Source organism: Cololabis saira, chromosome 15 (genome assembly GCF_033807715.1).
Source record: "Cololabis saira isolate AMF1-May2022 chromosome 15, fColSai1.1, whole genome shotgun sequence".
Taxonomy (NCBI): domain Eukaryota; kingdom Metazoa; phylum Chordata; class Actinopteri; order Beloniformes; family Belonidae; genus Cololabis; species Cololabis saira.
In genome coordinates, this window is record NC_084601.1 from 10,657,580 (window position 1) to 10,685,339 (window position 27,760).

The window sequence follows — 27,760 nt, forward strand, 5'->3', positions numbered from 1 at the left end:
ACCCATTAATGTTGGATGTCACAGCGAGAAGGATGCCAGTCTCCCCGGGAGTGGGTGTCCAATAAAGATCATTCCTACATCAGGTGCTCAGTAAAACTGTAAAGATTCCACTGGCTGCTGTGTATCTCATAGCTTCTAGGCCTCAAGTAGCCGCTTCAACATTAAAGTTAAGAAAGACTGAACGAGTAGCCTGTGGTTTGTTTGTAAAGTCATCAGGGTGAGGGCCTTCTGCTCGTAGTAGCACGGTTTAGGATTACAACGTTGCACCTGAACAAGCAGAGAGACCTCTGGAACAATGTTCTTTGAACAGACAAAAGCAAACATGGATGTTTGACCTTGCTACACAGCTCCGCTTTACTCAAAGACACAGAACACACACAGAAATCAAGCATGGCAGCGGAGGGGCGATGATTAGGGCTTTGGTGTTGCCACGGCAACTGGTCATCTTGCAGTCAGTGACTTGACCATGGACATCTTTGTGTTCAAAAGTATTCTCCAGTCAAATATGAGACCATCTGTCCAACTGGGCTGGACCTGGGTCATCCAACAGTACCGTGATCCCAAAGCGAGCGAAAAAAAGAGATAAATGAAGGTGTTGCAATGACACAGTCAAAGTCCAGCCCTCAACCTGACAGTAATACTGCGGCAGAGCTTTAAAGAGAAGGATCCATACATGACTTCTCTCAGAACTCGGGTGTGATGCCGTGAAGAAGAGGAGGCCAAGGATGATCCAGGAGGACGTTAGAACCTGACAATCATGCAGGACACGTTTACCTGCAGCGATCGCTGCTTACAGAGTTTCTGCAGGTTTCTAGATCCTGCTGTGTACTTCTACATGTGGCTTACTTCTTGTTAAATCAACAGAGGTGTCAAAAGTATTCACATTAATTACTCAGGTAGAAGTATAGATACTAGAGTTTAAAAATACTCCTGTAGAAGTTGAAGTATCAACTCAAGTTTTTTACTCAAGTAAAAGTATAAAAGTACTGGTTTCAAAAATACTTAAAGTATAAAAGTAAAAGTAATGTAGGGGGAAAAAAGCCATTAAGGACAAAAGCCATTGAAAATGAATGTATCTTAGTATAATGCAAATATATTAAAGAACCATATATGTGTACTATTGAGCATTAACATGTGTTTCAGAGAGCAGGAGATATGATGACTAGTTGCCTATAAGTATTGTAATGGTGCAAAAAGTCAAACTTCAGAGGCATGTTATCATTTATCCTAACCTTTATTGGAATGTACATCCAAGTTTAGTTGCAGGAATCTGAGGGAACGGATGTAAGAACAAAACTGGACAAGAACATCTGAAACAACCACAACCAAATTCACTCTATCCGGATGGAGCAATTTAACTGGATAGTTTTCTTTTTAAAGGCCGAAATGAAATAGAGTAACGAGGCTGTTTTTAAAATGTAAGGAGTAAAAAGTACAGATAATTGCGTGAAAATGTAAGGAGTAAAAGTAAAAAGTTGTCTGAAAAATAATTACTCCAGTGAAGTATAGATAACCAAAATTTCTACTTAAGTAAGGTAACAAAGTATTTGTACTTCGTTACTTGACACCTCTGTAAATCAATAGTGACACAGCGAAGGGCCACAACACGAGAACGGATGAGAAAAACCACCACGAGCTCTAGAAGTACTTCATTTTGTTTCCTTAATTAAACATCAAAGACACACAACCAAAGGAGAATAAAGGAAAGAAAAAAAAAACCTTCACCTTGTTAAACTCTTATCTGCCGAACCCTTAATGTTTGATAGGAAACAACAGTTTTGTGTCTGTCTCTGATCTGTGCCTTGCAGATCATCGCTGTGACGGAATATCAGCCGCTCACACGTCAGACAGCATTCAGACACTAACCGTCTCCAGAGATGCCGCTCAGCTTCCATCATTATCTTTGACTTGTTGAATCAGCAGCATCTCAATGGGGATGCAGCGCACGTCAATTAAGAACACTTGTGTCCTATAGCAAAGGTTTTAAGTGCGAAGTGGCGGTCCTGGAGTCATGGGTCATACATGGAGAACTTGTGCGTGTGCTCCATAGTTTACGTTAAGGACAAGCAGAGGAAGGGTGTCAACGCCGCCCCTTAAGTGGAGCTTTCCAGATGTTATGCAAAGGATGTGAGCTCATTCCTGCGGAGCCCAAGACCACCTTTCTTGACACAAAGCATCCCCGGTGTCAACCAGATTTATTTGTCTAACAGGCACAACAACACACACTAAGAGCTTGGCAGCAACGTGTTATTTTTAGAACTATTTTCCTGAACACATCGGATGTTCCAGACTGAGAACAGCTCTCTGGAGCATCGTACGTTTTTCTTTCTCTCGTTCTTTCTTTAATGTCCTTCACAGCGGAGGTTTACGTCAGGGAACTGCAAGCAGAAGAAGATCCAAGCGGCTTCCCTGGTTGTTTCAGGTGGTCCAAAGGAATCCCTCCCATATGCACGCTGGGAACCATGTTTATGTTTCTCATGTTTTAAACGCCAAGGTCACCTCTATTCAGTTATTCAAGGCACTTTCAGAATGTGACGCTGTTTTAAGATGTTTCCAGACACACCTTTCAAGTTAATTAAAGAAAAAGTTGTGGACTGAATGATGTATGAGATGAAACAGATCCGCCGCATTCCCTGTTGTTATCCAAAAAAGATGGTGTGGAGGCCCCGGGGACCTCCACGCTGTGCACCTGTAAGGAGATCCGCACCACAAGTCACGTGAGAGGCCTTTACAACGTGTACACGGAGTCCTCTCAACAGCTAAAAATTTTGATTAATAAAGCTGAACATTGCAAAAAGTACAACATACTTTACTTTATTGTTCAAAGTCTAACATATCCTGTAACGAAGGTTGAAAAGCTTGGTCTTTACTTTAAGAAGGTTTTAAAGTCGGCGTTCATTTCCAGCGTTGTTGACCCGACTCCATCACAAACTCAAGGACTTCTGTCAGCAACTCCTCGCTGATTTAAATGTCAAAGCGAAAGCTTTTTGGTTTATCCGTTTTTTTCTCGTATGAATATCGTGTTTTTTTTTCTTTTATTACACACACTTTTTATGTCGTTTCACCCAGATTTCCACATCTTAGATTTAATAAAGAAGAAGCAAAATCCCATTTTTGCATATGCATGTCAGTTCTGGTCACATTGACCTTTTCTGATGACCAAAAGTCAAAATTAATTCTTAGAGGACAGTTTTCCTTGAGTATTTTTTTTAAAGACTTTGAGGCTCTAGTGACCTTTATTCAAAGTGTAGAGAGGAAGGAGGTGGAGAGAGAGAATGTGGACGACATGCAGCAAAGGGACTCAAACCTGCGACTGCTGCAGGAGGACTGTAGCCTCAGTATATGGGCTGCACTTTAACCACTGTGCCACCCAGCTTTCCTTTTCCTCGAGTATTAAACATGCACTTTGAGGGTTGTATTTCCTTTGCCTGTGAATGTTTATTTCATTTTATGTGGTGCAGACCCTCTATGTGAGTAATTTTAAAGAAATATATAAAAAAAATGAAAACATGAACTAGATTTGAAACAAGAATCCTGTAAAAGGAGACTCATACTTCAAGATACAGGACCCAAGTGATGCTAAACACAACAGTTAAGTGTCATTAAATCCCTAAAACTTGTACAATGATGCAGGTTAAGTGAACGTTTCTGCAGAAGTCTACACACATAGAAACAACACTCTTGTTTCAGCAACTGTAAAACAGCCGTTTTCTCTTTTGAGGAAAGGGAAATTTCCTGCAGGCCTTAACGCGCCGACCTTTGCTTGCCGTCCGCTGTGACATGTTCCCTGACTTGGCTTTGTCCCAGACGGTCCAGCATCGCACATCCTTGATCGCTGCCGGTCCTATTGTCCAGGCAGAATGGAACAAGAGCTCTGGCCCGCAAGTTCCACCTGCTTCAGCTGTTTTGACCATTAGGTCCAATCAGTACTACAGCCTCCTTTTCCTGCCATGGGAAAGTGGTCGTTGTCTCGCGATCTTGGGGGTCAAAGGGTGAGGAGGTCTGATGGAACGACATGATACTCTGAGTTTTTCCTCTGCGCTCCATCTGCATGTTCTGTACGGCTGCCAGCAAAAGCGCAATGGGAAATGTCCCGCTTCCCAAAAAGGAAAAATATAAAACGCTACCCCCTCTGACCTCCCTGGAGGAGTCACTTCATTGCTCATTTATGTTTAAAGGAAAATAAGAGTGTCTGAATAGTTTGATTGTAGACATTAAAAGAAGCCGACATATTTTTGCATTTTCCTCTAATTGGAAGAGCATGAACCGAAAAATGAGACAATTATTCACCCTCCAATGAACTCAGGAATCACCTTGTCAGATTAGCGAGCGTTTCCATGACAGCACATTCATACATTCCTCTGCATGCTTTGATGATGCGAACGAGTCCAAGGAAAGGATGCTGCTGCAGCTGGTACACGGGTGTGAACATGCAAACTCAGGAGCCAGTGTTTTAGATAAACTTATTTTTTTTTATTATTTAAATCACCACAACAATTTGCAAATAAAACCAAGTGTCTGATGTTAGCGAACAGGGCACAGAGATCTGACTTTGGCAACACAGTGAGGAAAAAGTGGGCAGGAGATCAGAACACGCGGTTACTTCACTTTGGCATCTCGCTCATTGAACTGAGCCCGTCGTCCAGCGTCGCATCCGAGGAGGGAGGGCATCACATTTCCTTCACGTATGTCCTCACGGCCACCACGTCTCCCATTATGCATCTCTGTTGGACCAGACACATCAGGTGAGTTAAGAGGATCTGGGGGAGAAGCGTCTTGGATCTCAGCCGTCAGGCAGAGGACACCATCAAGCCTCAGATGAACTCCACAATTTGTGATCTTTTATTATATGTTTCCATTTTTACTCTCCTCTTTAAAAACCAGTGTGGTGTTTTTTTTTTGTTTTTTTTTTCTTTTTCTTTATACTGTACTTGGTTGTTTTTCTTGTCTCTGTCTGTCTGTCTGTTGTGAGTGCTGGGTTGGGGATGGGAATGTGGGAGGGATATAAAAAGATGGGAAAAATGGAAGGATGGAAGTGTTCCCAGTTATTTTGCTTTACTACTGTTATACAATGTGAAACTATTTCCAATAAAAAAATAAAAAAATCATAAAAAATAAAAAAAAACCAGTGTGCATAAAAGATGGATCACAAGTTGCAGTCATTTGTATTGTAAGTTGTGTGATGATGTCTGTAAAATATGCATAAAAGTAATTGCAATTCTGCAGCCCAACTGCAACACGTAGGTAGAATCGTACTTGTACAGGTAGAATCAAATAAGGCCGTTCTTACCGCTACCAACTTTCCATCTGAAATCTCCCTCTCGATGCTGGTTTCTCTGCCATCCCAGCTCTGTCTCTGCACAAGCTTGCCGTTCTCCATGGTCACCACGGTCTGCAGGGGAGGAAACAGAGCCAGCCATCAGTCCCGGCCCCAGGGTGGGGGGGTTTCACCCTCCCCGGGCCCCCCAGACCCTACTAAATCCTGAATTGTGTTAAATCGACGCAGAGCCTACGCCGTAGGGCACGGCGTAAGGTACGCGGCGACGCGCAACCTACGCCAAAGGCTCTGCGTTGGTGTGACGCGGAACCATAAATCATCCTTTACCCTCGTCTTCCTGTCGTCTGCGGTCGTCTCCTCGAAGGGCTCGTTGAGCTTGAACTTGATTTCAGTGGTTTTGAAGGTGCTCTGGGACTTGATGCAAACGTTTCCCTGGTCGTCCATGCTCACTATTAAATTGGGTTTGGTCCGGTTCCCCACCTGCCGGGTTGCAAATCCCACACCTGCAGAGCAGGAACGCAGCGTGTATGTACATGTTTGGATGGAAGCACTTTATGCATAAATACAGAGAACAGCTATCTAAAACAACAGTAGCAATATACTCATTTGAAAAGCCAATTAAAATAAAATTATAAATAAATAAAAAAAATAAACTATATTAAATTGACAATAAACAGATGTATACTGCATATTTTCTTACCAATTGCTTTCATGTAGTCATCAAAATTCTCGCTGGAAATCATCCTCCATGTTCCAACAAATTTTTCAACCATTTTGGCAGTATTAGATGGATATCCCCAACAGCAGCCGCGAACTTTAATCAGACTTTGTGTCACTTCTGGTGTGTGTGGGACAGGAGGACAGACTCAGCGCTTTTAAGAGGCCAGTTTCTCCTTTTTTTGTTTTTTCTCCTGGGAAGGCCCTGCCAGCCAATCACCGCTCGGTGCGTCACATGAGAGGCTGAAGCTCCGCCTCCAACTTCGTCTTCAACAAGAATCCAAAGCTTTTCTGAGCACTTTAGAAATCAAAAAAAGTCATCGATGCATCTTCAAGTGAACCTCAATGTGAAGGGAGAGAGATTAAGCAAATATTGTAAAATTATACCAATAATAAGAGGTATTAAATAGCATGAATTAAATGACTGTCAAAATCTGGCAATGGACATATAAGATCGGTCCCATTTTTTTTTAGTTAATAACTAAAAGCTTAGCAGCTTTTTTGTTGCAGGCTCAACATAACAAGGGTTGCTTTGGGTCATCAGCTTTCACTAAGCCTAACAATCACAAATGCAGTGATTGTCATAATAATGTCTAATGTGAACTTTCAAATGAGCAGGACATGTCGCCTGAGTTGCAAGGAGACATTGTGAACAAAAAAAGAAGTATACTTTAGGGGAGGTCTTCAACCCTGTCCTGCATGTTTTAGATTTTGAATTGCATCAACACACTTGATTCAATCTTGGAGCTCTGAAAACTTGTGTTAGAGAAATTGGAGCAGCTTCATATCATACTTGTTTCTGTTTTTAATGTGAATCCAGAGCCTTAGCCCTGTGGCTTCCACTTGAAATGTATTTTATCTGTGTGTTGTGATTTCTATGCCTTGTAATTGTTGTCATTTTTGTTGTGTGACTTGTGTGTCTGCAATTGTAATTTCTTTTATGCTGCTGTCTTGGCCAGGCTTCCCTTGAAAAAGAGGCCATTGTGTCTCAACGGGACCGACCTGGTTAAATAAAGGCAAAATAAAAAAAATAAAAAAATTCTAATTAAAGGTGGTCATCAGCTTCTCATACAGGTCTGCACAAGTCTGTTAATGACACAGTCTTGTATCAGGGTGTGCTGAAGCAGGGAAACATCTAAAACATGCAGGACAGGCGGTCCTAAGGACCAGGGTTGAAGACTACTGCTTTAGGGGGATATATTTGTGTGTTTCAAGTGACTACTAAATAAAAATGTTTTGCCTCTGTACAGTCACGTGATGCATTTGGAAGCCCATTCATTTCTACTATTTCTACTTTTTTTCTTCATGTTTGCGTCTCATGCATTGAAAAGCTTCAACTCACGTGGTGGACTTCTACACTGCAAAAACTCAAAATCTTAACAAGAATATTTGTTTTATTTCTAGTTAAAATGTCTCATTTTTAGTCAAAAAATCTCATTATACTTAAAACAAGACTCATCACTGGAAAAAACAATTTTCACCTGTTTCAAGTAGATTTTCACTTAAAAAAAGTAGAAAAATCTGCCAGTGGAACAAAATTTTTGCTTGTATTGAGAAGATAAATCTTGTCCCACTGGCAGATTTTTCTACTTATTTCAAGTGAAAATTTACTTGAAACAGGTGAAAAAGAAAATAGTATTTTTCTGGTAATGACTCTTGTTTTAAGTGCAATGAGATTTTTTTGACTAAAAATGAGACATTTTAACTAGAAATAGGACATATTCCTGGTAAGATTTGGAGTTTTTGCAGTGTAGATAGTGCATATGCTGTGCTACCGTCCAGTGCATGCCAAAAGAAACCGAGCAGACTTTTGAAAAGCGAACGTGTTCCAGCTGATTGATTATGTGCTGAAAGTGTACAGGCTGTTGGAAGGATTGCTTTTCTACATGGCAGCAGCAACTTGGCATTAGCAAACTCAACCTCAGGAAAAGAAATCATAAAAAGTAGCAACTTTATGTATAATTAAGGGGATGTGGTCACCTTCAAGGTCAACCCTGACCTAGATGGTCAGCTTCAAGGTCAACGCTGAAGCTCAGCAGCAGCTTGTGCCACGGAGGCCTGGAGCCGGGCTCTGGCCTCCATAGCTCCAGGCCTCCGTAGCTCCAGGCCTCCGTGGCTCCAGGTTCCATGGCTACAGGCCTCCATACCTCCTGAAGCCACGGAGCCTGGAGCTATGGAGACCTGGAGCCACAGCAGGTCATTTCAGGACGTTCCCAACCAGACGTCTGCTGAGACCTGCGGTCATTCAGCATCTGTGTCGGTTTCAGATGTCCTGTCGGTAGCAACACTTGGAATGAGGATGATTGGACAGATTTGACAAGAATGAATATAAAGCCAAATTAATGATTATCAACGGGAGCTTAAGTTAAGAGAGCCAATCTAAATTGATGCTTGAGTTCCAGTCGGCGTCCCGAGTTTGTTCGCTACAGCTGGTTACATCATGACACCCTTCCTACATGGGAAGGAAGCTTAACACCTGAGTGACCTCAGAGGGAGTTTTCTCAGTTCAAGGCCACGAAGCCAAATGCACCACCTCATCTTTGTAGTTTCTTGTGCTGGCCCCTTTTTTCTCTTTTGTGCACGTTTTCAGGCCGGAGCTTCAGGAGCTGCATGCTGGCCTGCGCTCCCCCCCATCCCCGGTCATCCCATTGCTGCTTCCACCTGCCTGCTGTGCTGCTGACGTCCCCGACCCCCAGTCTGGCCTTCGGCAGGAGGGTCCTCCCTTATGATCTAGGTCCTGCTCAAGGTTTCTTCCCTCCTAAAGGGGAGTTTTTACCTGCCATTGTTTATGTAATAACTGCTCGGGGGGTCATGTTCTGGGTCTCTGGAAAGCGCCTAGAGACAACTTGTGTTGTATTAGACGCTATACAAATAAAATTGAATCTACTTTGTACACACACATGTTAAGCAAAGCTAAATTCAGGTTTCCTCATATTTAATCTTATTTTAATGTTTATATTGATATATAACGTTGATATTGCCCTAAATCTATTGTTTTAGTACTGTAAGCCATGACTAGAAGCTGAGTGCAAGGTCCGTACTACCTCGTGAGTAAGTGTTTGCTGGTATGACAGTAAAAGTCCTTGAGTTCTCTCAAACAGGCGATGATGTCAGCCACCGCAGGGATCCTTACGCTGCACGCTCCAAACCTCGGGTTGATGCGGAAGACAAGGATTCATCACCAGTTTCAGGTCCTGCTTGGGTTGCCAGAACAGCCATCACAACAAAACACAGAAGTGGAGTCAGTTGGAGCAGCTTTTGCTGACAGCAATGAAACAGAAGCCGTAAGGCCCCGTTGAAGTAGACGTGGTACCGACGTTAATGCAGCTCAGACACTGATACTTCTTATTCCATAACTGTCTGGTTTGGCCTGTTTACTCTTAAAACCAGCAAACTGAAGCAACATGTGAGGATGTGTTGTAAGATTTCCGATGCTCGCCATCTCGTCCATGAGAAGATCAGCTCACGGGCCCAGCGGAGGTCGGGTAGTGTGGTCACATCGTTATTTTACTGTGTTTCTGTGAGGCGTTCTGGACCCTAGTAGCCTCTTATCTCTGCCATGTCCACTATCCTGGCCAAGAACAGAGATGCACATCCGTTTCATCCAAAAAGAAAGGACATCTTTGGTAAATCTACAGCTTGAATCGTAAACATGGGTCAGACCGCAGATTAACAGTCATCACTAACTAGTGATAGTTAATTAGTCGTCATATATATACAGGACTGTCTCAGAAAATTAGAATATTGTGATTTTCTGTAATGCAATTACAAAAACAAAAATGTCATACATTCTGGATTCATTACAAATCAACTGAAATATTGCAAGCCTTTTATTATTTTAATATTGCTGATTATGGCTTACAGTTTAAGATTAAGATTCCCAGAATATTCTAATTTTTTGAGATAGTATATTTGAGTTTTCTTAAACTGTAAGACATGATCAGCAATATTAAAATAATAAAAGGCTTGCAATACTTTAGTTGATTTGTAATGAATCCAGAATGTATGACATTTTTTTTTTTTTTTTTTAAATTGCATTACAGAAAATAAAGAACTTTATCACAATATTCTAATTTTCTGAGACAGTCCTGTATAACCTCTTTTATTCCCCAGGCGTCAAATCTTAAAGTTTTGATGGGGGTTTCATCTGTCCAGGTAAAAGTGCTTTTTGTTTTTTTCCACCCTGTTCCAGTGGGGCCACGTCACAAACTCATGTAAACCCTGCTGTGTCAAACCCTGGAGCCGGCACGGCCTTCTCTCAAACACTGGAAGGGTCTCTTTTATCAGGAAAGTGTTGCATCATGGAAGGACGCGCTCCGCACTGATCACAGCACATTTTTTAGCAGCTGAAGCAATTTAATTGATCTCTTTAATGTGCTGAATATAAGTGTAGCTGATGTCTAAGCTATTTTTCCTGCTGTTATTACAAGTTCTTCAGCTGGGAAATGATGACAGCAGTGTTTTTATGATGAAAACAAATCTGGTACAATCTGATCAATGAATGTCTAAAAAAAAACCTCTAGAAGCATTACATGAATTCAAGATATTTTAATATGTTACGTATCCAAGAATATACACAGATAAATACAAATTTATTCACAGAATGAGGAACATGTGGTCATTTCTTTGCAGGTTTGGCCTGTGCTGCCTTGGCGGTGCACCGGGACTGAAACGCGCTGAGCATCTCGCTGCTGGTCAGCTTCGCTCCCTTCATCAGCAGCTTCTCTCCATCCACTGCAGTTAACACACACACACAATGAAATGACTCATAAGGACACAATGTTAAAGGAGTTTGTTTAAGGAGGGTGAAAAGTTAACTCTGAGCAAAAGTCAACTCACAACGGGACTTGTTGGTACATAGTTCAGCCGAACTGTGGCCGACATTTGTGCATTTGGGAAAATGCTTGACTCACTGTGGGGGCAAATAACTTTGATAACGCATTAAGCAACAACAAAAATTCATCATGAAATTCCAACAGGAGGTCAGAGGGTCCTGAGCTCTACATGCCAGATGTTGTGCTGCGTTTGCAATCCCGTTCCTCTCGCTCTTTTTGTGTATCAGGAGCGGGCACGGGCTCCACGCGCTGCTCTGGCCCGCTTCCTTCACCTAAACCCCGTCTCAGCTGGGATTTATGTCTGCCCTCCATGGCCCATGGCTTGTAACCTTATTTAACATGAAGTAAATGCTCATAATCACCATTACGGTCTCGAGATGCTCCGATCGATCGGCAACCGATCGCAATCGGCCGATAGTACCCCTATCGGTTTTGATTGGAGTTCTCAAAATAGTTCAAAGCGGGACGATCTGATGGCATTTACAACAACAAACCGCCGCCCGCGCGCACGTTCCCACTTCCCAGACCCAGGTCTGGCATGTGGACATTCCTGTAACAATTAGAATTGACTTTAAGGTCCTGCTCCTTACATACAGAGCCCTAAATGGACAAGGACCAAGCTACATCTCCAACATTCTAACAAAGTATGTTCCAAAAAGAACCCTGTGGTCGTCAGCTGCTGGGTTATTAGAAGCTCCCAGAAACAGTCAAAAGAAGATCGGTGATGCAGCTTTTGTCAACTACGCCCCAAAACTATGGAACACACTGCCCAAAAACATCAGGGAAGCTGAGTCGGTAGAAATCTTCAAAAGACAACTATCTCTTCACTCAAGCATTTAAGCATGAGATATCCGGGTGACAAACCGCGCCTTAGTTGCCACTTTCCTTTAATCTATATATCATTGATTTTTACTGTCTGCATTACTTTTAAATGTTTTTATATGATCATTTTTATCTTGTACTCTTATTTGTTGATATTTTTATCTTTTTATATGCCTACGAGTGCAGCATTTTTACCTTTTTATATTCATATATTCATTTTTTATATTCCTTTTTATATTATCCATCTTAGTAGTTGTTCTGTGGAGGAATTTGGAACTGAATTTTGTCAGGGTTATGTAATATATCACTGCACTTAAATATTTGTGTTTTTTGTTTTATTTGCTGTTGTTGTTTCTTTTTTGTACTGTTACTGTTAAGCACTTTGAGCTGTGACTTTCGTATGAAAAGGTGCTATATAAATAAAGTTTATTATTATTATTATTATTATTATTATATTACGAAGCATCAACAGTGAAAATAGCGTTGCCGGTATGGAAGTTTGTCCGAAAGGGACAACAAATTTGCAGTTTGCAAGGTGTGTGCAAAGGAGATACTCCGAGGAGGAATGCTGGGTCAACCCTCACCGAGCCGGTCACCTTCAAGCTCAACGCTGAAGCTCAGCAGCAGCTTGGGCCTGCTGGGAGTCGACTCAATGCAGGGATCATTTGAAATAGCATTTGAAGCGTAGATTTCTCTTATAATTATTTGGAGTTTTCAAAGTTGGCTCCCGCTAAGGCAGAGAAAGAAAAGTAGCAACGCCACTAACTCAGCTGAACGTAACAGAGACCTATAAACAACAGCAAGAAAATAAAGAACTACATCGTAAGATAATGGGTTCATACGTCTCGATCATCATTTCTGTTGTAGAATACATTGGGTTTAAACGCGTCGTTAGCTGCTTGGATCCGCGATTCATGCTGCCGAGTCATAAATATTTCACAGATGAATGTCTGCCGGAGTTATACCAAACTATATACAGTCAAATCCAAACCCTAACCCTTATGCAGGACGACAGTCGTGTCAGTCGGCTTCACGAGGGACATTTGGAGTTTCTAATGTGAAGAGTTTCCTGGGTCACACGCGGCGGATTCTATCGCTAAAGCTTTCGCAATTCATTTTTATTTTAAGATTTAATTCCTTTTTCCACAGAAAAACTAAGGTTTAGTTTACAACTTGTATCAACTCTAAGAGAGTGAAATGTTTACTGTTGTCTGTGTTGGTGCACATGTTGCTGTACACATAATTACTGTCTCAAGAAAGCTTAAGCTAGTAAACTACACATACTCTTTCTAAATCGTCTCTAGAGTCTGAAATATTGCACATTGCCTCAGCCTGAAATAAAACAGTGGTCAATTGATGACAGTTTCTCATCTCCTAATTTTTATACCTAACAATACAAAATCAGTGATGAGAATCAGTACATGAGACAACAATATTGACGAAATTATGGCTGTCACGCTGTGATCGTGGTTGGCAATATATCGGGATCGGCACATACCAGATAAAAAACCAGATCGGTTATCGGCCCTCAAAATCCTGATCGGCGCGTCTCTATTACCTATTGCTGTCATGATCATACAGATCTGGGAGAGGTGAAGTGCACTCATGAGCTCTTTCCACACAGAAGTCGAGCCAAAATGATGTTAAACCGCTGTTGTTTCTCTTTGGTTATTGACTCAGACCAAACAGTGGCAGCTCATCAGTGTGTGGTTACATACACATCTAAATCAAGCTATTGGCAACAATCTAGTTAAGGATTAAACTGGAGGTTCAGAGAAATCCCAGTCTACATGTTCGAGAAGACAATCGATTATTGAGTGAGGTGCGTTCAACTCTGCAATGCTACGTGGCACCACGCGCACTTTCACGTTTGCATTCTTCCGGTACAATTAGTAAATAAGCGCGAATGAGAACAACAACATGCGAAAAAATGGACGTTAACGATGCAGCAGCTCTGTGAATGTCGTACATACTAAGCCTGATCATGTTGCAGGTACGATGCAGCAAAGTCTCCCTCTTCTTCTTCTGTTACCATGTTGTTGTGATGCCGTGACTGTTATTATTCCTGCTCCCGCGGCTGGTCACTCCGGAAGGGGGAGTCAGTAGCTCGGCTAAGTGTGGGGTTGCGTATACATGCTGGAATAACTCGGATTAGGAAGCATTATCTGGCACTAAAAGCTCGATCTCAAGAGCTTCAGTTCGGCCCAGCTGAGGTGTATACATGGCTTTTAAAAATTTGAAATCGGTCGGATTAAGGCAACAACTCGACTTTCTCCGCAAAGTGAAGCAACGCTCTTCACTGAAGAGCCTGATCTGTTAATGGGTTCAAATTTCTAGAATTTTTCTTTTCCTTTGTACATTTGGCTTTTTACGTCGTAAGAGCTTTTTTTAAGGTTAATATATTAGTTGGTCAAATCCTACAAGTTCTGGTTCTGCTGTCTCTTCCGTGTACTTACTTATTTTCTGTATGATTCACAGAAAATAAACAATCTTTGATTGATGCTGCGTTCACGTTTTCACATCCATCTCTCAGCCACATTTTCTAAATAAGTCTGTTAACATCCAATTTATGAAGAGGACTTTAAGACCCCGTTCCGACGCTGTCCACTGGTAGAACTGCAGAGTCACATGTGGGACGAGAAATCGACAGGGAACTAAACAAAACCACCAGTGAGTGCTCTCACCATAAGTTATATCCACTACGGGTTCAGAGCCGTCGTGTTTCACCAGGGCCTTCACCTCACAGTTCATGTTGGTGGCCCGGGCCTTCTCCGAGGCCACCTTGGCCAGAAACTCCCTGTGGGGGCAAACAAAACAGTTCAACTTTATTATCACAGCATTCAAACATTTTTAACCAGAATGTGAACCATAATGTGAATCAGTGTGATAGACTGTCAAAACTAATGACAATAAGCAATATTGTTTTAATTGATTTATTCTGTCAATTGATTGATTGTTGCTTTGTTTTTGTCTGATGTTGTTCTTGCCAACTGCTGGCTTCTTGGCCAGGTCTCATTTGAAAAAGAGATTTTAATCTCAACGAGACCCACACCCGGTTAAATAAAGGATAATAATAATAATAATAGATTCGCTAGACATCAATAGACAATCTTCATGTCCATACAGAACACCTGACTTTGATGCTCTTGTGCATTTTGCTGCACGTCGTACTTCATGTTAAGTATTATTACATCTAGTTCAGGAAATAAACCTTTATTCACTACAAAAATTCAAAATCTTAACAGGAATATTTGTCTAGTTAAAATGTCTCATTTTTAGTCAAAACAAATCTCATTACACTTAAAACAAGACTCATCAATGAAAAAAACAACAATTTTCACTTGAAATAAGTAGAAAAATCTGCCAGTGGAACAAGATGTATCTTCTCATTACAAGCAAAAAAATTGTTTTAAGTGTAATGAGATTTTTTTTGACTAAAAATGAGACATTTTAACTAAAAATAAGACAAATATTCCTGGTAAGATTTTGAGTTTTTGCAGTGATATTAGTCCTTGAACTCATTCAAATCTGAAGCAACGGATTGAAGTTTTAACCTTTCCAACCGCGCCGTTACCCTTCAACAGACCAGCTGACACCGACTAATCACTACCAGCCTGATGTTGAAGCGTTACCAGCAGTTTTTATTCACTAAATGCAGTTTTTAGTGAATAACCGGACGGATGAACATGTCCTGACTGCTGCAGCTTGTAGCTGTGGGAGCTTTAGGAGCCAAAATACAGCCCGACCCCGCGCAACAGACTCCCCAACACCAGCTTGTAGGTGCATACAAGGCCAACCTCTCACCGTGTGGAGCGAACACCGCCTTCAAAGGGACAAAACTGGACTGTTATTTTCTTCACCGCCTTCAGAACCACATTAGCTTTCCTGGCGGCCGCCATGTTTCCAGCTGAGTGACCTCTGACCTCGAGGGGCGGTGAGACGCTCTGGCCGCTAGAGGGCGCCAGAGGATAAGCAGACTCCGTAGACGCCCCATGGAGCTGCTGCGATACGTCAACGACGCCGCCATATTGGATGTGGCAAGACTGCGCTGTAAACTAATACAAGTAAATTGACTTATTTTCATAAAGCGCCTTTCTACAAAGAAATGTACGTTTTACGTCTCATTTATTCATTCACACACGCACTAATATACTTGGGAAACAGTTAGGCACCCAATATAATATATTTAATTTTCTCAGATGACAAAAATAAGAACTTTATTGATCCCACATAGGAGTAATTCATGTTATATCAGCTATAGAGAACAAGGTAGTGCTGAAAAATAATATATATCTCCCCTCACAAAAATAAGAAAAATAGAGAAACATATTTTCTCATCAACAAAGCATATTTTACATAAACATATTTAAAAATTTTCAAGTAACAAAATAACATATTTGAATATTTTTCATATTTTTTCAGTTATTTTATTGTCTCTTAAAAATTGTTAAAATATGTTATTTTGTTATTTGAACATTTTTTAATTTGTTTTGTTGATGAGAAAATATACATTACATTATCAAATATGTATGAGTGAACAGAGCATTTTATTTGATACAATAATATTTCTATAGAAATCAGTCATAATAAAGGGGCTACAGGCATTTTTAAGCTTATATCCATTTTCACCAGGGCTGGTTTCATGTAAACCTCTGCTTAGATTTTGTCCTCCACATTTCTCTTTAAATGTATGTACTGTTACTAGAGAAGTCTGCGTTGGGCGTTGGATTGTGTACAATCGCAGCAGTAATAATAATGGTAATGATTTATTAGTTGTTGAAGTTGAACAAGTGCGTCAAATAAACATCTGTTCAGATGAACACAAAAACAGCCCGCAGGCTATTAGTGTTAAAACTACAGGAACATACTCACAACTGATCATAAAACATGCCGAGACTTGAAAACATTTTGCAAAGAAAAATAGAAAAAGACTAAAAAAACAGATATGTCAGCATTTATTTAATCATTTGTCATGTTTCCCTTTACCAGAAAAAGGGATGTATTCTTCATGTCACCCTATGTAATAAATGATTCAAGAGGGGACTGAGGGAAGTAAGCTGTGCAGGGGTTTAAACAGAGAAAAACGTCAAACTTTTCTTTTATTACTACTCTTACGACATTGTATTTTAATTGTACTTTATTTGCTGTTTTACTGTAGTCTTATTATATAATGTACTTTATTTAAAACATTTTTTATCAGTAAATCTGCATTGTGCATTGTGTTTGTTACGCAGGGGTTGCAACTTAGCTCGTTTTTTGGACCTTTTTTCTTATAAAAGAAATCTGCTTTGGATCCACTTTGTTCCTCCTAAATCTGCCCTTCTCCGCCAGCAACACCGTCGTTACACTTGCTTGACCCCGTAAGCCCTTCGCATTTTTTCTTTAAATCAAAAGAGGCATTTTAAAACCCGAAAGGGCAGCATCTCGTCCTGGGTTACGTGACAAGGCACATCAGATCAAGCCCGAGGAGAGCCAGCTGTGGTCCTCTTCTGTAATCATCAGTATGTCCCAGGGCAGAATTATGTTAGAGGATGAGTGGGGGGTGGGGGGTCTTTCAGGAGCTAAGTCAATAAAGGAAGTGCAGCTCTATGGACTAACGGGCGGCTCATCTCCTAATCAAATAGACAAGGAGGATGGAGGCTGTCCCCCCTCTTGCAGTACTTATCTCATATTTAATCACAATAAAATATTTTCTGGTGAACTGGAGAAGTTTACTGAGTTTACAGAGGATCAGAACTGCATTTACTCATTAAAAGTGCTAAAACGGTGTTACGTTTAGCTGCACAGGATTCATTCATCCTTCTCCTACTTTTGTCATGGAGTTTGAATTTGGACTTTTTGGTCGCTAATCTTGAACAATTCAGTCTTTTTGTTTTATTATAATGTTTCATCTCTTATATAATGACTTATTTTGAAAGAATTGCTGACCATAAACCACCTCATCCACCCATTTTGCCTTTGGGCTGAATTTCTCCACTGAATTTGCACTTCCTTGACCTCAGTTTATCATTGAAAGGTATTTATAGGTCCCTCTGTTTTCAGGCCTTGTGAGGAGCACATGTGTTACTCTCAGATCAACACACCCTAAGCTTACACAATCTACTCTGACTGTATCGTGCCTCAAGTCTCTTTCCTGAATGTCCGACGGTCCGTCCCAGTCTGTGACAGTTGAACAGTAGAGGGGCCTCTAAATTTAGACATAAAGCTACTGAAGGCAGAAGCATTTCCTTTACACACCCCGTATGTATGACAAACACGCGCACCAAGCGAGTGTATTTGTAGGAAACGTACTCGGTGCTCAGCAATAAGAAAGAGGGGGAGAAGGTGAAACAATGAAAGCTCGAGGGGATGTTTGACCTGAGAGGAAAACCAAGTTATTGTCTCGGTGTAGGATTTCATTTAGCAATCATTTATCTCCGCCTGCGCCCAACGATACAACATGAAATGGTCTTTAATGGAGGCAGTGGACTTCTGCAAGCGTAATTCAACACCACAAGGCTGTCGTTGCTTTCTCCTTTGATTTGTTAAAAGAATGCTTGTAACTGCATCTTTTCTGTGCTGTAAAATCAGCGCTCAAAAAGCACAGTTTTTCCCAGATCCTCACACCTCGGGTTAATTCAGGCGTGATATCCTTAGTGGTAAATATGGAGCGTCACTTGAGAGAATTACTCGGGAAATATCGTGTGACTGAACAGCCTCCGGGGGCTATATCAAGTAGAAATACCAGTAAATGCACTTCCAGAGAAGCGCCGTCGCTGCTACGGAGTGTTGTTCTGACTGCATGGGAGTTGTACTTTGGTGGTGCTGTTTGTTGTGTTCATCGGTCAGGTCTGCACCTCAGGAACGCTCGTGAATCATCAGGCTCTTTCCAGAAGTATTCACAGCACAACACTGCAGCATGAACTGAGAAAAGTGAGAGAAATGAAGCTATTGCGTTCACTGCATTCACAGTTGTGAGTTCTGTGTAGTTCTTTTATGTCTCCCTGCAGCCTATAAAAGAAAAAAAAGAATTAGCAAGAAAGTCATAAATCACACAATTCATAATTCACCAAAACACCAAGTCCTTTTGAGCCTCTCAGGGTTACGTGCTCTGTATTTGAGCTCATTTAGTGTGCAGGTATCTAATGCAGACTGAAGGATGATGGGTATTCAATTAATAAACATGGACAAAAGTCATGTTTTTATTTTGACATTTTTGATTTCGTATGGCAAATCCTAAATACATGTCAGATTTTGGGGGGCTTTTTCCTTCTTTCCTTTCATGATACTCTGTCTCCTGCATCTTCCTCTGTCACTACATCCAGAAATCTCCTCTTTGGTCTTCCCTTTTTGTCTCTCTTTCTCTTGCCAAGCTGCTTCATGTCCAGCATCCTTCAACCACTGTCCAAACCATCTCAATCTGGTCTCTCGTACTTTTATCTTCACAAGATCCAGCCCTGGTGGTTTTTCTCTGATGTGCTCATTTTCAATCACATCCATCTGCGTCAAGCTGAAAGAAAATATATGTATTCAACTCTGCTGACTTGCACTCAATCATTTATGACATATCAACTGGGATAGTGCCTTTGAAGAAAAAGGTACTAAAAAAGACAGAAGAAGACAACAGGTGATGCACCGATTGACACCATGTGAATACTAATCTGCTTTTGGAACAGTAATGTAGTATAGCCCATTTTAAAAATGAAAGTAGGAACCTGCAAATATGTCCTACTGGGTACTTTTAAGGCAAAATAATCTTAATATGAATGGGTATTTATTGGACTTATATGTCATTAGTTTTTATTAATTATTAGAGTCTGAAGGGATTCCCTAAGCACATAAGAGACGGTAACTAAGTTTGTGTGAAGTAAAGAAGTAAAAAAAATAGTTTATTTTACATTCAAATGCTCTTTAAATTCATGTGTTGCTTAGAAAATCATTTACTGACAATGTGGTTGGATAAAGCGTGGCTAAATTCAAGAAAACATGACCTTATAGTGACCGGTTCCACACTAGGCCGGATTATCCATATACTGAACCGGGCTAGTGCCCAGGGACACCAGCCAATGAGCGGGCACCAAATCAAATCACTAACTGGACCATATATGTCATATTTTGTTATTTTCTCTATATATTTGCTGGAAGAGAAGCAAACAGGTACAGCAGTAACCAATGATATAAAAAAATGCATGAAATAATAATAATAATAATAATAATAATAATAATAATAATAATAAGAAGAAGAAGAAGAAGAAGAAGAAGAAGAAGAAGAAGAAGAAGAAGAAGAAGAAGAAGAAGAAGAAGAAGAAGAGGAATTGCCTTTTAGTGAGTGCCTTAACAACTTAACAACCATAAATCTAACAGCCAACACATTGCTATTTTATCATATGTGCTGTTCCCTACCTTCACATCAGCTCATTCAGTAGGCCTGATTGATTGTTTAGTCATATGCTGTAATAGTTTTGCATGTAGTCCTCAGACAGGCCATATATGATGGAAATGATGATAGTTAACATGTTTAGATTAGATTAGATTAGATTAGATTAGATTAGATTAGATTAGATTAGATTAGATTCAACTTTATTATCATTGCACATGTTAAAGTACAGGGCAACGGAATGCAGTTAGCATCTAACAGGAAGTGCTTGTGCAGTGAAATAAACACATTGTACAGCATATACACATATACTGTATACACATATATATATAAGTATGTATGTACATAGTGCAGATTAATAAATACTGTTGTTATGAGGTGCAGGTCAGACATGAAAGAGTGATAATATATATTATAAACAGATTATAAACAGATGAGATGTGATTATATGATTTACATTTATTTGAGATGCAGTATGTGGTGTTACATTGGCGTGTGAGTTACATTCTGATTGGAGCATCAGTGTAGTATGGCGTTTATAGTATTTGATCCTTCAAAATACACGACCCATGACATGAACTGCATTACACTTTGTGAACATTATACGATAAAAAAAGAGAAAAAAATAATTAAATCGCTTTATTTGATTTTCATTCAGTCATTCGCCTTTATTTAACCAGGCAGGTCATTAAGAACACATTCCTTTTTACAATAACGGCCTGGCAAGCGATAATAACCATTCGGGGGGGAAAGGAAGTGGTTTAGGGCGTAAAACATAGTAAAATTGAAGCTCTACAAAGGTAGAAAACCATGAGGTAGCATATTTTGCCAAAGCAGCAGAAATTGGCAGAACACCGGGTCTGTTTCCACATGAAATTGGAGTGGAGATTGGAGTCGTTTAAAGCTGGACTACATTTCCCATGAAGCCTTGCGCGGCTGCTCCCGGACTGCCCGCCCTCCCCGGCTGCAGCCTCCGCTGCCTGGAGTCTGCACGGCCACACGGCGGAGCGCGTCGAGCCGAGCGGATCCGCGTCTCTCCGGTGCTGAAGGCGATGCGCGCAGCCCGCGGGACGAGCCGCGTCCCCGTCCGCGTCCCCGCGTCCCCCCGCCGGACCTGGACGGACGCCTGAACACGCCGCACCTCTACCGACTCAAGCCGATGCTGATTTTTTTTTAACATTTTTCTTTTATTTCTGGACAGCCTCTCAAATCTCTGGTGAGTGCGCCGCGCACCGTACGTTGCGTGTAGCCGCGTACCCTACGCCGTAGGCTCTGCGTCGGTGTAACGCGGAACCATAAATCAGCCTTGCCAGTCGAGCACAGACGGAGACTTGTTGCCCTCCGCGGAGAAGTCTGTGCTTTCCTGGCGATGCCGAGTGTCGTCTGGTCCTCTCGGGGGCCGCAGATGAATACGCTCCTGACTGGATCAGCTTTTCATACTGAGCCGAGGTTCCCATGATGTTTTCAGTGACTGGACGTTTATTATGTCGAGATTTCTTGTTTGTTATTGACTCAGTCACCCAGAACATTTAGGGGAAGCTGTCAGATCTTTACAACTGAAAGATAAGCCTGTACCTTTTTAGATCAAGTTCCCCCTATTGTGGCATTATTGATTACACACACACACACACACACACACACACACACACACACACACACACACACACACACACACACACACACACACACACACACACACACACACACACCATATTATGGATGGCCATGTCTGTGGCTGCTTTTAGCCTGCTGTTGTTTTCATAAACATCCATCCTAATTGACACTGACATGTGTGGCCTTTCCTGAACCCAGTGCTATTATAAATGTGTAAAAAGACCCCCCCCCAACACAGACACTCACTCACACTCACTCACACTCACACACACACACACACACACACACACACACACACACACACACACACACACACACACTCACACTCACACTCACACTCACACACACACACACACACACAGAAACGGCAGATGAATAACAGCCCCTCCTCTGCTCACCTGCCAGAAAGTCCCACTTTTACCCCCCTCCGCCCCACACACACACACACACACACACACCCAGCCCTCCTTCAGCTCGTGCCCGGTTGTTGGACATGCTGGCAGATCTCCCACAGCAGTCTGGTTGTCACACAAGTTGACATTCACTTCAGCAATCACAATTTGCACTTTGTTTCTGCTTCCCTTTGCATTCACAGCACTTCCTGTGTTACATGCTAAACATTAATGAATAGTTCCCTTCTAGGCAGCATCTTTTGATAACAACGCGCTGTAAATGAATACCGCTTTATGTCGGACAGCTGCTAACAGTTTAGGTGACCTTATCCAAGCCTCGGGCGACGGCAGCGTGCCGTCGGGCGTTTAATCCAACATGTTGTGAAAATGTCTCGGAGCGCTTATCCTTGCAGGATTTCTGCTATCATGTCTTTACTAGACGGAAGAAGCTTGAGGTTTATGAAGAAGACATGCCAGAAAGGGTCGGAGAGGGATGCGCATCCATGACTAAATCCCTGTCGCTCCGTGCGCAGCTGCCTGTTTGGCGGTGAATAACAAATGCTTTGTGGCGGTTTTAACTTCTGAGTGTTGGTAGTGAGCCGGCAGTGCTGGAATGCAGATGACATGCATGCAGCTGTTGCCCAAGAGGAGGAAAAAAATGCCCCTCTAGGTGCAAGTCGTTGGATGAGGATGGAAGGGGGGGTTCGGGCCCTTTTTGGGTGGAAACTTCTGTAGAAAGTAACTTGCGTGAGCAACAATCTGCGGAGCATCCTGGAGGCGAGGTGCAGCTCGCCGTGTGTCCGGAGAGACCGGCAGATGTTTCTGTCCTGGACCTGAAGGTCGCGTCACTCTCGGCATGACTGCGACTTTCATCCAGCTTCATCACACTGCCGTCCAGACGTCATTAGGCAGACTGCTCACATTTCACGGTCACTTGGCCCCTAACAAGCAGGAACCCCCGTCTCAGGCCCCCCTAACTCCCATCATTGGAAGGCTAACAGCGCAGCGTCTGGATTAGGGCTGTTCGATTAATCGATTTTAAATCGTAATCGCGATTATGTAATTAGAACGATGTTAAAACGTGAAACTCGTAAAATCGATTTTTCACTTTTTTTTTTTAACCTTGTCTGCAACACATATTAATGATTGATACCATATTAATGATTGATGGAAATACCTCTCAATACCTGCGACAAGTGCCCCATGGGAGAGGCTCTTTAGTGTAGGAGGGGGCGTTGTAACATGCCACCGGGCATCCCTCAAGCCAGATGCGGTAGACCGGCTCGTGTTCCTTGCAAAAAACTTGCAAATGTGAATAGCAAATGTAATGACTGACATTACACACCTCTACCTCCTTCATGGGTTGCATTATTATTTAGCATGCAAAGACCCAGTTTAGTTTAATTAGAAAATGTCTTGTTTTATTTAATTGGAAATATAACTTACTGTATGTTTGCAAGTGCTGATTTGCTGATTTTTTTTTCAGAGATAAAACTTTTTATTTTATTATATTTTTTAAAACTTTTTTTCAACTTATTTTACAGAGTTTTGCACTTTATTCATTCATTTTTGGTTTAATAAGAGCAAAGTTTGCACTTAAAGCCCAATGGGGCAAATGTTCAATAAAAAAACAGCATATTTGAAATCATTTCTTTGCCTTTTGTCAATTCACAAAATAATCGTAATCGTAATCGAAAATCGGATTTTGAGAGAAAAAAATCGAGATTTTATTTTTGGGCAAAATCGAACAGCCCTAGTCTGGATGTGCTCTCCAGATTTCACATTTACCTCTCAGGCCCCGTCTGACTCCTCTCCTCCGCATGCCTGGAGGAAGCGTGTGCTGCTGTGACTAGTGATGAGTGTTGGGTAAATGTCAAGAATGACCAGGATTAAATTAGAAAATAGAGGGAAAATAAAGTATGATACTGCTGCCACCGATGTGGAACCAAGCCAAATGGAGGAGCTAAATCAGATTAGTTCACCTGTGGAAGCAGCTCCTGCCAAAAAAACAGACGTTTCACAATTAATCACTTACGTCTGTGGGACGACCTGTTACCAGCGGGAATCACCCATTCTGGCGCCGTTTTAACTTTTCTAAGCATTTACTAGCGTTCGATATGGCTAGATTTACGGACCGATGTGTCCGGATTTAAAGGCCATATCGTTCTCATTGTTTCACTCGCGCTGATTAAAGTTCAACTAAGCCAACATTTCTGGTTTATTGTTCAGTGCTGCAGCCGCGCTCATTACTTCCTGTCAGATTCAGTTCTGTTTATGCGTCTGTCTCTTTTACGGTGACGTAGACGTAACAACTGCAGCAAAAGTCTGGAGCTCAGACAAAAAGCTTCGGGCAGTTTGATGAAACCCGGGAGCCACCGACTCGCTTTGATGTGGGTTCGGGCTTTTAACAGTTAAAACAAACACAAGGAAACGTGAAGTGGCTCTAGCAGGAACCTTTTCCAGGAAGCAGGGTCTGTTAGGTCCTTTTCTCAGCCGCCCTTAATTTACCCCGCAGGACCCAGGGACCTGACGGAGCCAGGAGATCTCCCTTTCATCTCCAGCGTCGGGCATAACTGTGGGTCACACCGCAGGAGTCGGGTTCGCTGTTTGTAAACACAGCATTCGGACTCCAACGTTGAGGTTCCAGGTCCATCTTTGCATGCAGCCGAGCTCATTCATCTCTTGTTTTTAATGAGTCATTTTGCAACCCGAGGCCCGTCCTTTTGGGAGGATGCTGCTGGCAGAGAGGGATAAATATTATCCAGGCACGTGGTCACGCCAGCGAAATTAGATTTGGTCGCTGAAAATTGTCTTTGTGTCTTCGGCTTGTAAAGATTAGAAGGTTTAAAATGAAAAATGAGACGGAAGCGAATTCAATCAGCAAGCAACGAAGTACTGAGCGAGAGCAAAGCTGTTAGATGCGGTTATAAGGGATGAGTAGAATTAAAAATTAGAATGTAATTCTAATAATAATAAGAGATTGATCTACGGTACGTGAATCTGGTCATCGCTGTAGCTTCCCTCCCTCTCTCCAACACCACCGACTACCGTTGCAACAGAGGTTTTAAAATGTGTTTCCTATGTAGCAAAGGGGACTTTGCTGTTCGGTTATTAGAGGATCTGAAGTGTTTTTCCTTCAGAAGAGAAATAAACGAGAGAGAAAAAGCACCCAGAGAAAGGTGCTGAGTTGTGCTCAGAAGTGCACGTTGTTTTACTCGTGATTTAAACTCTTAAGGGACGTTCATTGTTTTTTATTTTTGCTTTCTTCTGCATCTTTGTTGGAGCAGCAGGCTCTCAGAAGGGAAACCACCTGATCTTTTACTGAGCTTAAAATATTACAGTTATTGACAGGGCCCATTGTTAATTGTTGTTAATTGATGAATGAACTCGCCCTGAACATGCGGACGACCGTGGACGACCTGAACATCCAGTATCAGATTCAGGAACTGTTGCTGAGGAGGATCTTTTTCACCTTTGACGAGAAGCTGAGTCATGTGAACATGTGAATCTTAGGTATGCAAAAATCTCATGGTTGTACACCCTTCTCTCTGTTATGCCGGACTCGTTGGACCAGTACCTGGAATCCTGCCTGAGTGTGCCTGGGATGTTTCTGATCACCTGTTTGACCAAACAAACACACACAGCAGGTTCACAAGTGCAGAGTCTGACGCTTACAGTATGCAAAGGAGGAAGCTTCTTCCAGGGTCATTGTCGTCACTTACCGTCCGTCAGTTTTAACAGCTAAGATCTTAAGATGCGATTTCTGTCACATGAACAGAGGTCTTGCTGATGGAGACACGAGCACTTGCTTCCTGAAAAGTCTCCAGATCACAGATAAAAAGTTGAGTCACGAGTACATCCGTTCCCTGATTTAATTAGGGCCCGAGCACCTTCAGTGCGAAGGCCCTATTGTATCTGTAGGAATTTTTTTTTTCTTTCTTTCTTTCTTCTGACAAAAGGAGGGCCTTTTTGCCCCCCTAAACGTGCCCAAAAAGCCAAATTTTGCACGCAAGACCGGCCTGGCGAAAAATTTGATATTTAATGGTTTACATTAATGGGCATGGCGAAATGGCTCAACAGCGCCCCCCGGAAAACTTTGTGCCTCAAGCCCCACAATACGGTTTGACCTACATGCACGAAAATCGGTACACACCTGTATCATGGCGCAACTTAAAGAAAAGTCTCTTGGCACCATGGCCGAAACCGAACAGGATGTCGGCCATTTTTAATTAATCGTGTCATTTTGGCGAAATTTATGCCATTCCTTCGGCAGTTAATACGGCCCGAACCGTAACATGTCCCCAAGTGTGTTATACATTAAAATGTGCGTCTCCATCTTCCGACACCACGCATTACTTTTCTCTTTCAAAAGCGTTACCGTGGCGACGCTAGACGCCAAAAAGCGTGCCCACCCTTCATCTGATTGGTTCAGACAGAAAAAACTTTGCGCCTCAAGCCCCATAATACGGTTTGATGTACATGAACGAAAATCAGTACACACCTGTATCATGGCGCTACTTAAAGAAAAGTCTCTTGGCGCCATGGCCGAAACCGAACAGGAAGTCAGCCAATTTGAACATTCTCTTTACATACTCTTTCAAAAGTGTTACTGTGGCGACGCTAGAAACCAAAAAGCGCGCCCCCCCTTCATCTGATTGGTCCATATTTGATAGTTCCCCAAAAGGCACCAAGTTTGGCAATGCAAGCCAGGCCTCGCGATGAATTTGATATTTCATGGTTTGCATTAATGGGTGTGGCAAAATGGCTCAACAGCGCCGTCTAGAAAACTTTTATCTGCCATAACATTTGAATGGTTTGACATAAAGAGTCGTGGGTGGTGTCATCGGACTCGGTATTGAGTCCTTGACCATAATTGGTGAAAATTAGCCCCGCCCCTTCTTCTGATTGGTTGTCCCTATTTTCTGCTATAACTTTTGAATGGTTTGATATAGGAAGTCGTGGGTGGTGTCATTTCGATATGCTTATGGGGGCGGTGGCCGTGAGTGCGAGGGCCCGTTCATCGCTGCTTGCAGCTTTAATTACATTTGTGTCTTCCATTTCTCGTTCCAGAGCACATTTATTAGAAGACTGTTTTTTTATTATTATTATTATTATTATTATTATATTTTTATTATTATTACTATTGCTTGAAAGTGCTTGAATTTCCTTTGAAGTCAAGTACCTGCTGTTGTGCCAAGCACAGGGAGGGGACACACAGCCACATCCTGTCTGTGAGATGAAACCAAGGTTTCTGGGAAGTGTGGTTTCATTTCTGACTGACACACAACTTTTAGCACCTTTAAGAGGTTTAAAGATAGTCTTCAAGTCCTGCGTGTGATCAATCAATAAACAAGGAGCATGTAGCGTGTGTTGAGTGCTGAGGTGAGATGTACAGTGTGTGTGTGTGTGTGTGTGTGTGTGTGTTAGAGAGTGAATGTGGACTGTTCCTTCCTCTTGAAGTAAAGTGCTGTTTTGCAGCAGGCCTGCACTACACTACAGGGCTGGGATGCTGTAATGTCGCCCAAGGGGAGATTCCTCATCTTACACTGCTGGCTGGTGAAGCACTGCAGGGAGGCTGAGCTCACAGACACACACAGACACACACAGACCCAGGCACACACATAAACGCAGGCATCCTCGTTATTTGTGCACACGGCGGGCCTTATCTGTATTCTGTGCAACATGCTAATGTTGTGTCTGTTTGCAAGATAGTTTTCTTATTGGGGTCTGCCTCCGTGCTGGAGTG

General features: G+C 42.0%; 4 protein-coding genes across 5 annotated transcripts in view; 1 reads left to right on the plus strand and 3 right to left on the minus strand.

Annotated features, from left to right (window-relative positions):
• LOC133461422 (protein FAM8A1-like) overlaps positions 1-3,819 on the minus strand; it is a 28,038-nt gene extending 24,219 nt beyond the window's left edge. The window contains exon 1 of the mRNA XM_061742333.1: positions 3,758-3,819. Coding sequence (XP_061598317.1) covers positions 3,758-3,819 — 62 coding nt within the window. The remainder of the gene's footprint in view (positions 1-3,757) is intronic.
• Positions 3,820-4,451: 632 nt separating this feature from the next.
• Positions 4,452-6,140, minus strand: fabp4a (fatty acid binding protein 4a). Its single transcript, XM_061742439.1, has 4 exons — positions 5,979-6,140; positions 5,606-5,781; positions 5,291-5,392; positions 4,452-4,724 (listed from the first exon to the last, which is right to left on the minus strand). Exons 1-4 carry the CDS (start codon positions 6,049-6,051, stop codon positions 4,671-4,673), a joined length of 405 nt encoding a protein of 134 aa, XP_061598423.1. The 5' UTR covers positions 6,052-6,140; the 3' UTR covers positions 4,452-4,670.
• A 4,388-nt stretch (positions 6,141-10,528) lies between these two features.
• Positions 10,529-15,580, minus strand: mrpl53 (mitochondrial ribosomal protein L53). Its single transcript, XM_061742441.1, has 3 exons — positions 15,457-15,580; positions 14,337-14,449; positions 10,529-10,729 (listed from the first exon to the last, which is right to left on the minus strand). Exons 1-3 carry the CDS (start codon positions 15,549-15,551, stop codon positions 10,614-10,616), a joined length of 324 nt encoding a protein of 107 aa, XP_061598425.1. The 5' UTR covers positions 15,552-15,580; the 3' UTR covers positions 10,529-10,613.
• A 5,436-nt stretch (positions 15,581-21,016) lies between these two features.
• The window catches only part of pag1 (phosphoprotein membrane anchor with glycosphingolipid microdomains 1), a 53,620-nt gene continuing 46,876 nt past the window's right edge, over positions 21,017-27,760 (plus strand). For both annotated transcript variants that reach the window (XM_061742442.1, XM_061742443.1), the window contains exon 1: positions 21,017-21,224. The gene's annotated coding sequence lies outside the window, so the exon portion shown is untranslated. The remainder of the gene's footprint in view (positions 21,225-27,760) is intronic.

What these genes read in the sequence shown, in the direction of transcription:
- fabp4a (XM_061742439.1), bottom strand. Translation starts at nt 6,051, where the DNA reads ATGGTTGAAAAATTTGTTGGAACATGGAGGATGATTTCCAGCGAGAAT. An exon ending in TGACTACATGAAAGCAATTG is followed by an intron (nt 5,782 to 5,978) that starts GTAAGAAAATAT and finishes CCTGCTCTGCAG; the next exon opens with GTGTGGGATTTGCAACCCGG. An exon ending in CAGACGACAGGAAGACGAGG is followed by an intron (nt 5,393 to 5,605) that starts GTAAAGGATGAT and finishes CCTCCCCTGCAG; the next exon opens with ACCGTGGTGACCATGGAGAA.
- mrpl53 (XM_061742441.1), bottom strand. Translation starts at nt 15,551, where the DNA reads ATGGCGGCCGCCAGGAAAGCTAATGTGGTTCTGAAGGCGGTGAAGAAA. An exon ending in GGCGGTGTTCGCTCCACACG is followed by an intron (nt 14,450 to 15,456) that starts GTGAGAGGTTGG and finishes TTGCCCCCACAG; the next exon opens with GGAGTTTCTGGCCAAGGTGG. An exon ending in CGTAGTGGATATAACTTATG is followed by an intron (nt 10,730 to 14,336) that starts GTGAGAGCACTC and finishes TGTTAACTGCAG; the next exon opens with TGGATGGAGAGAAGCTGCTG.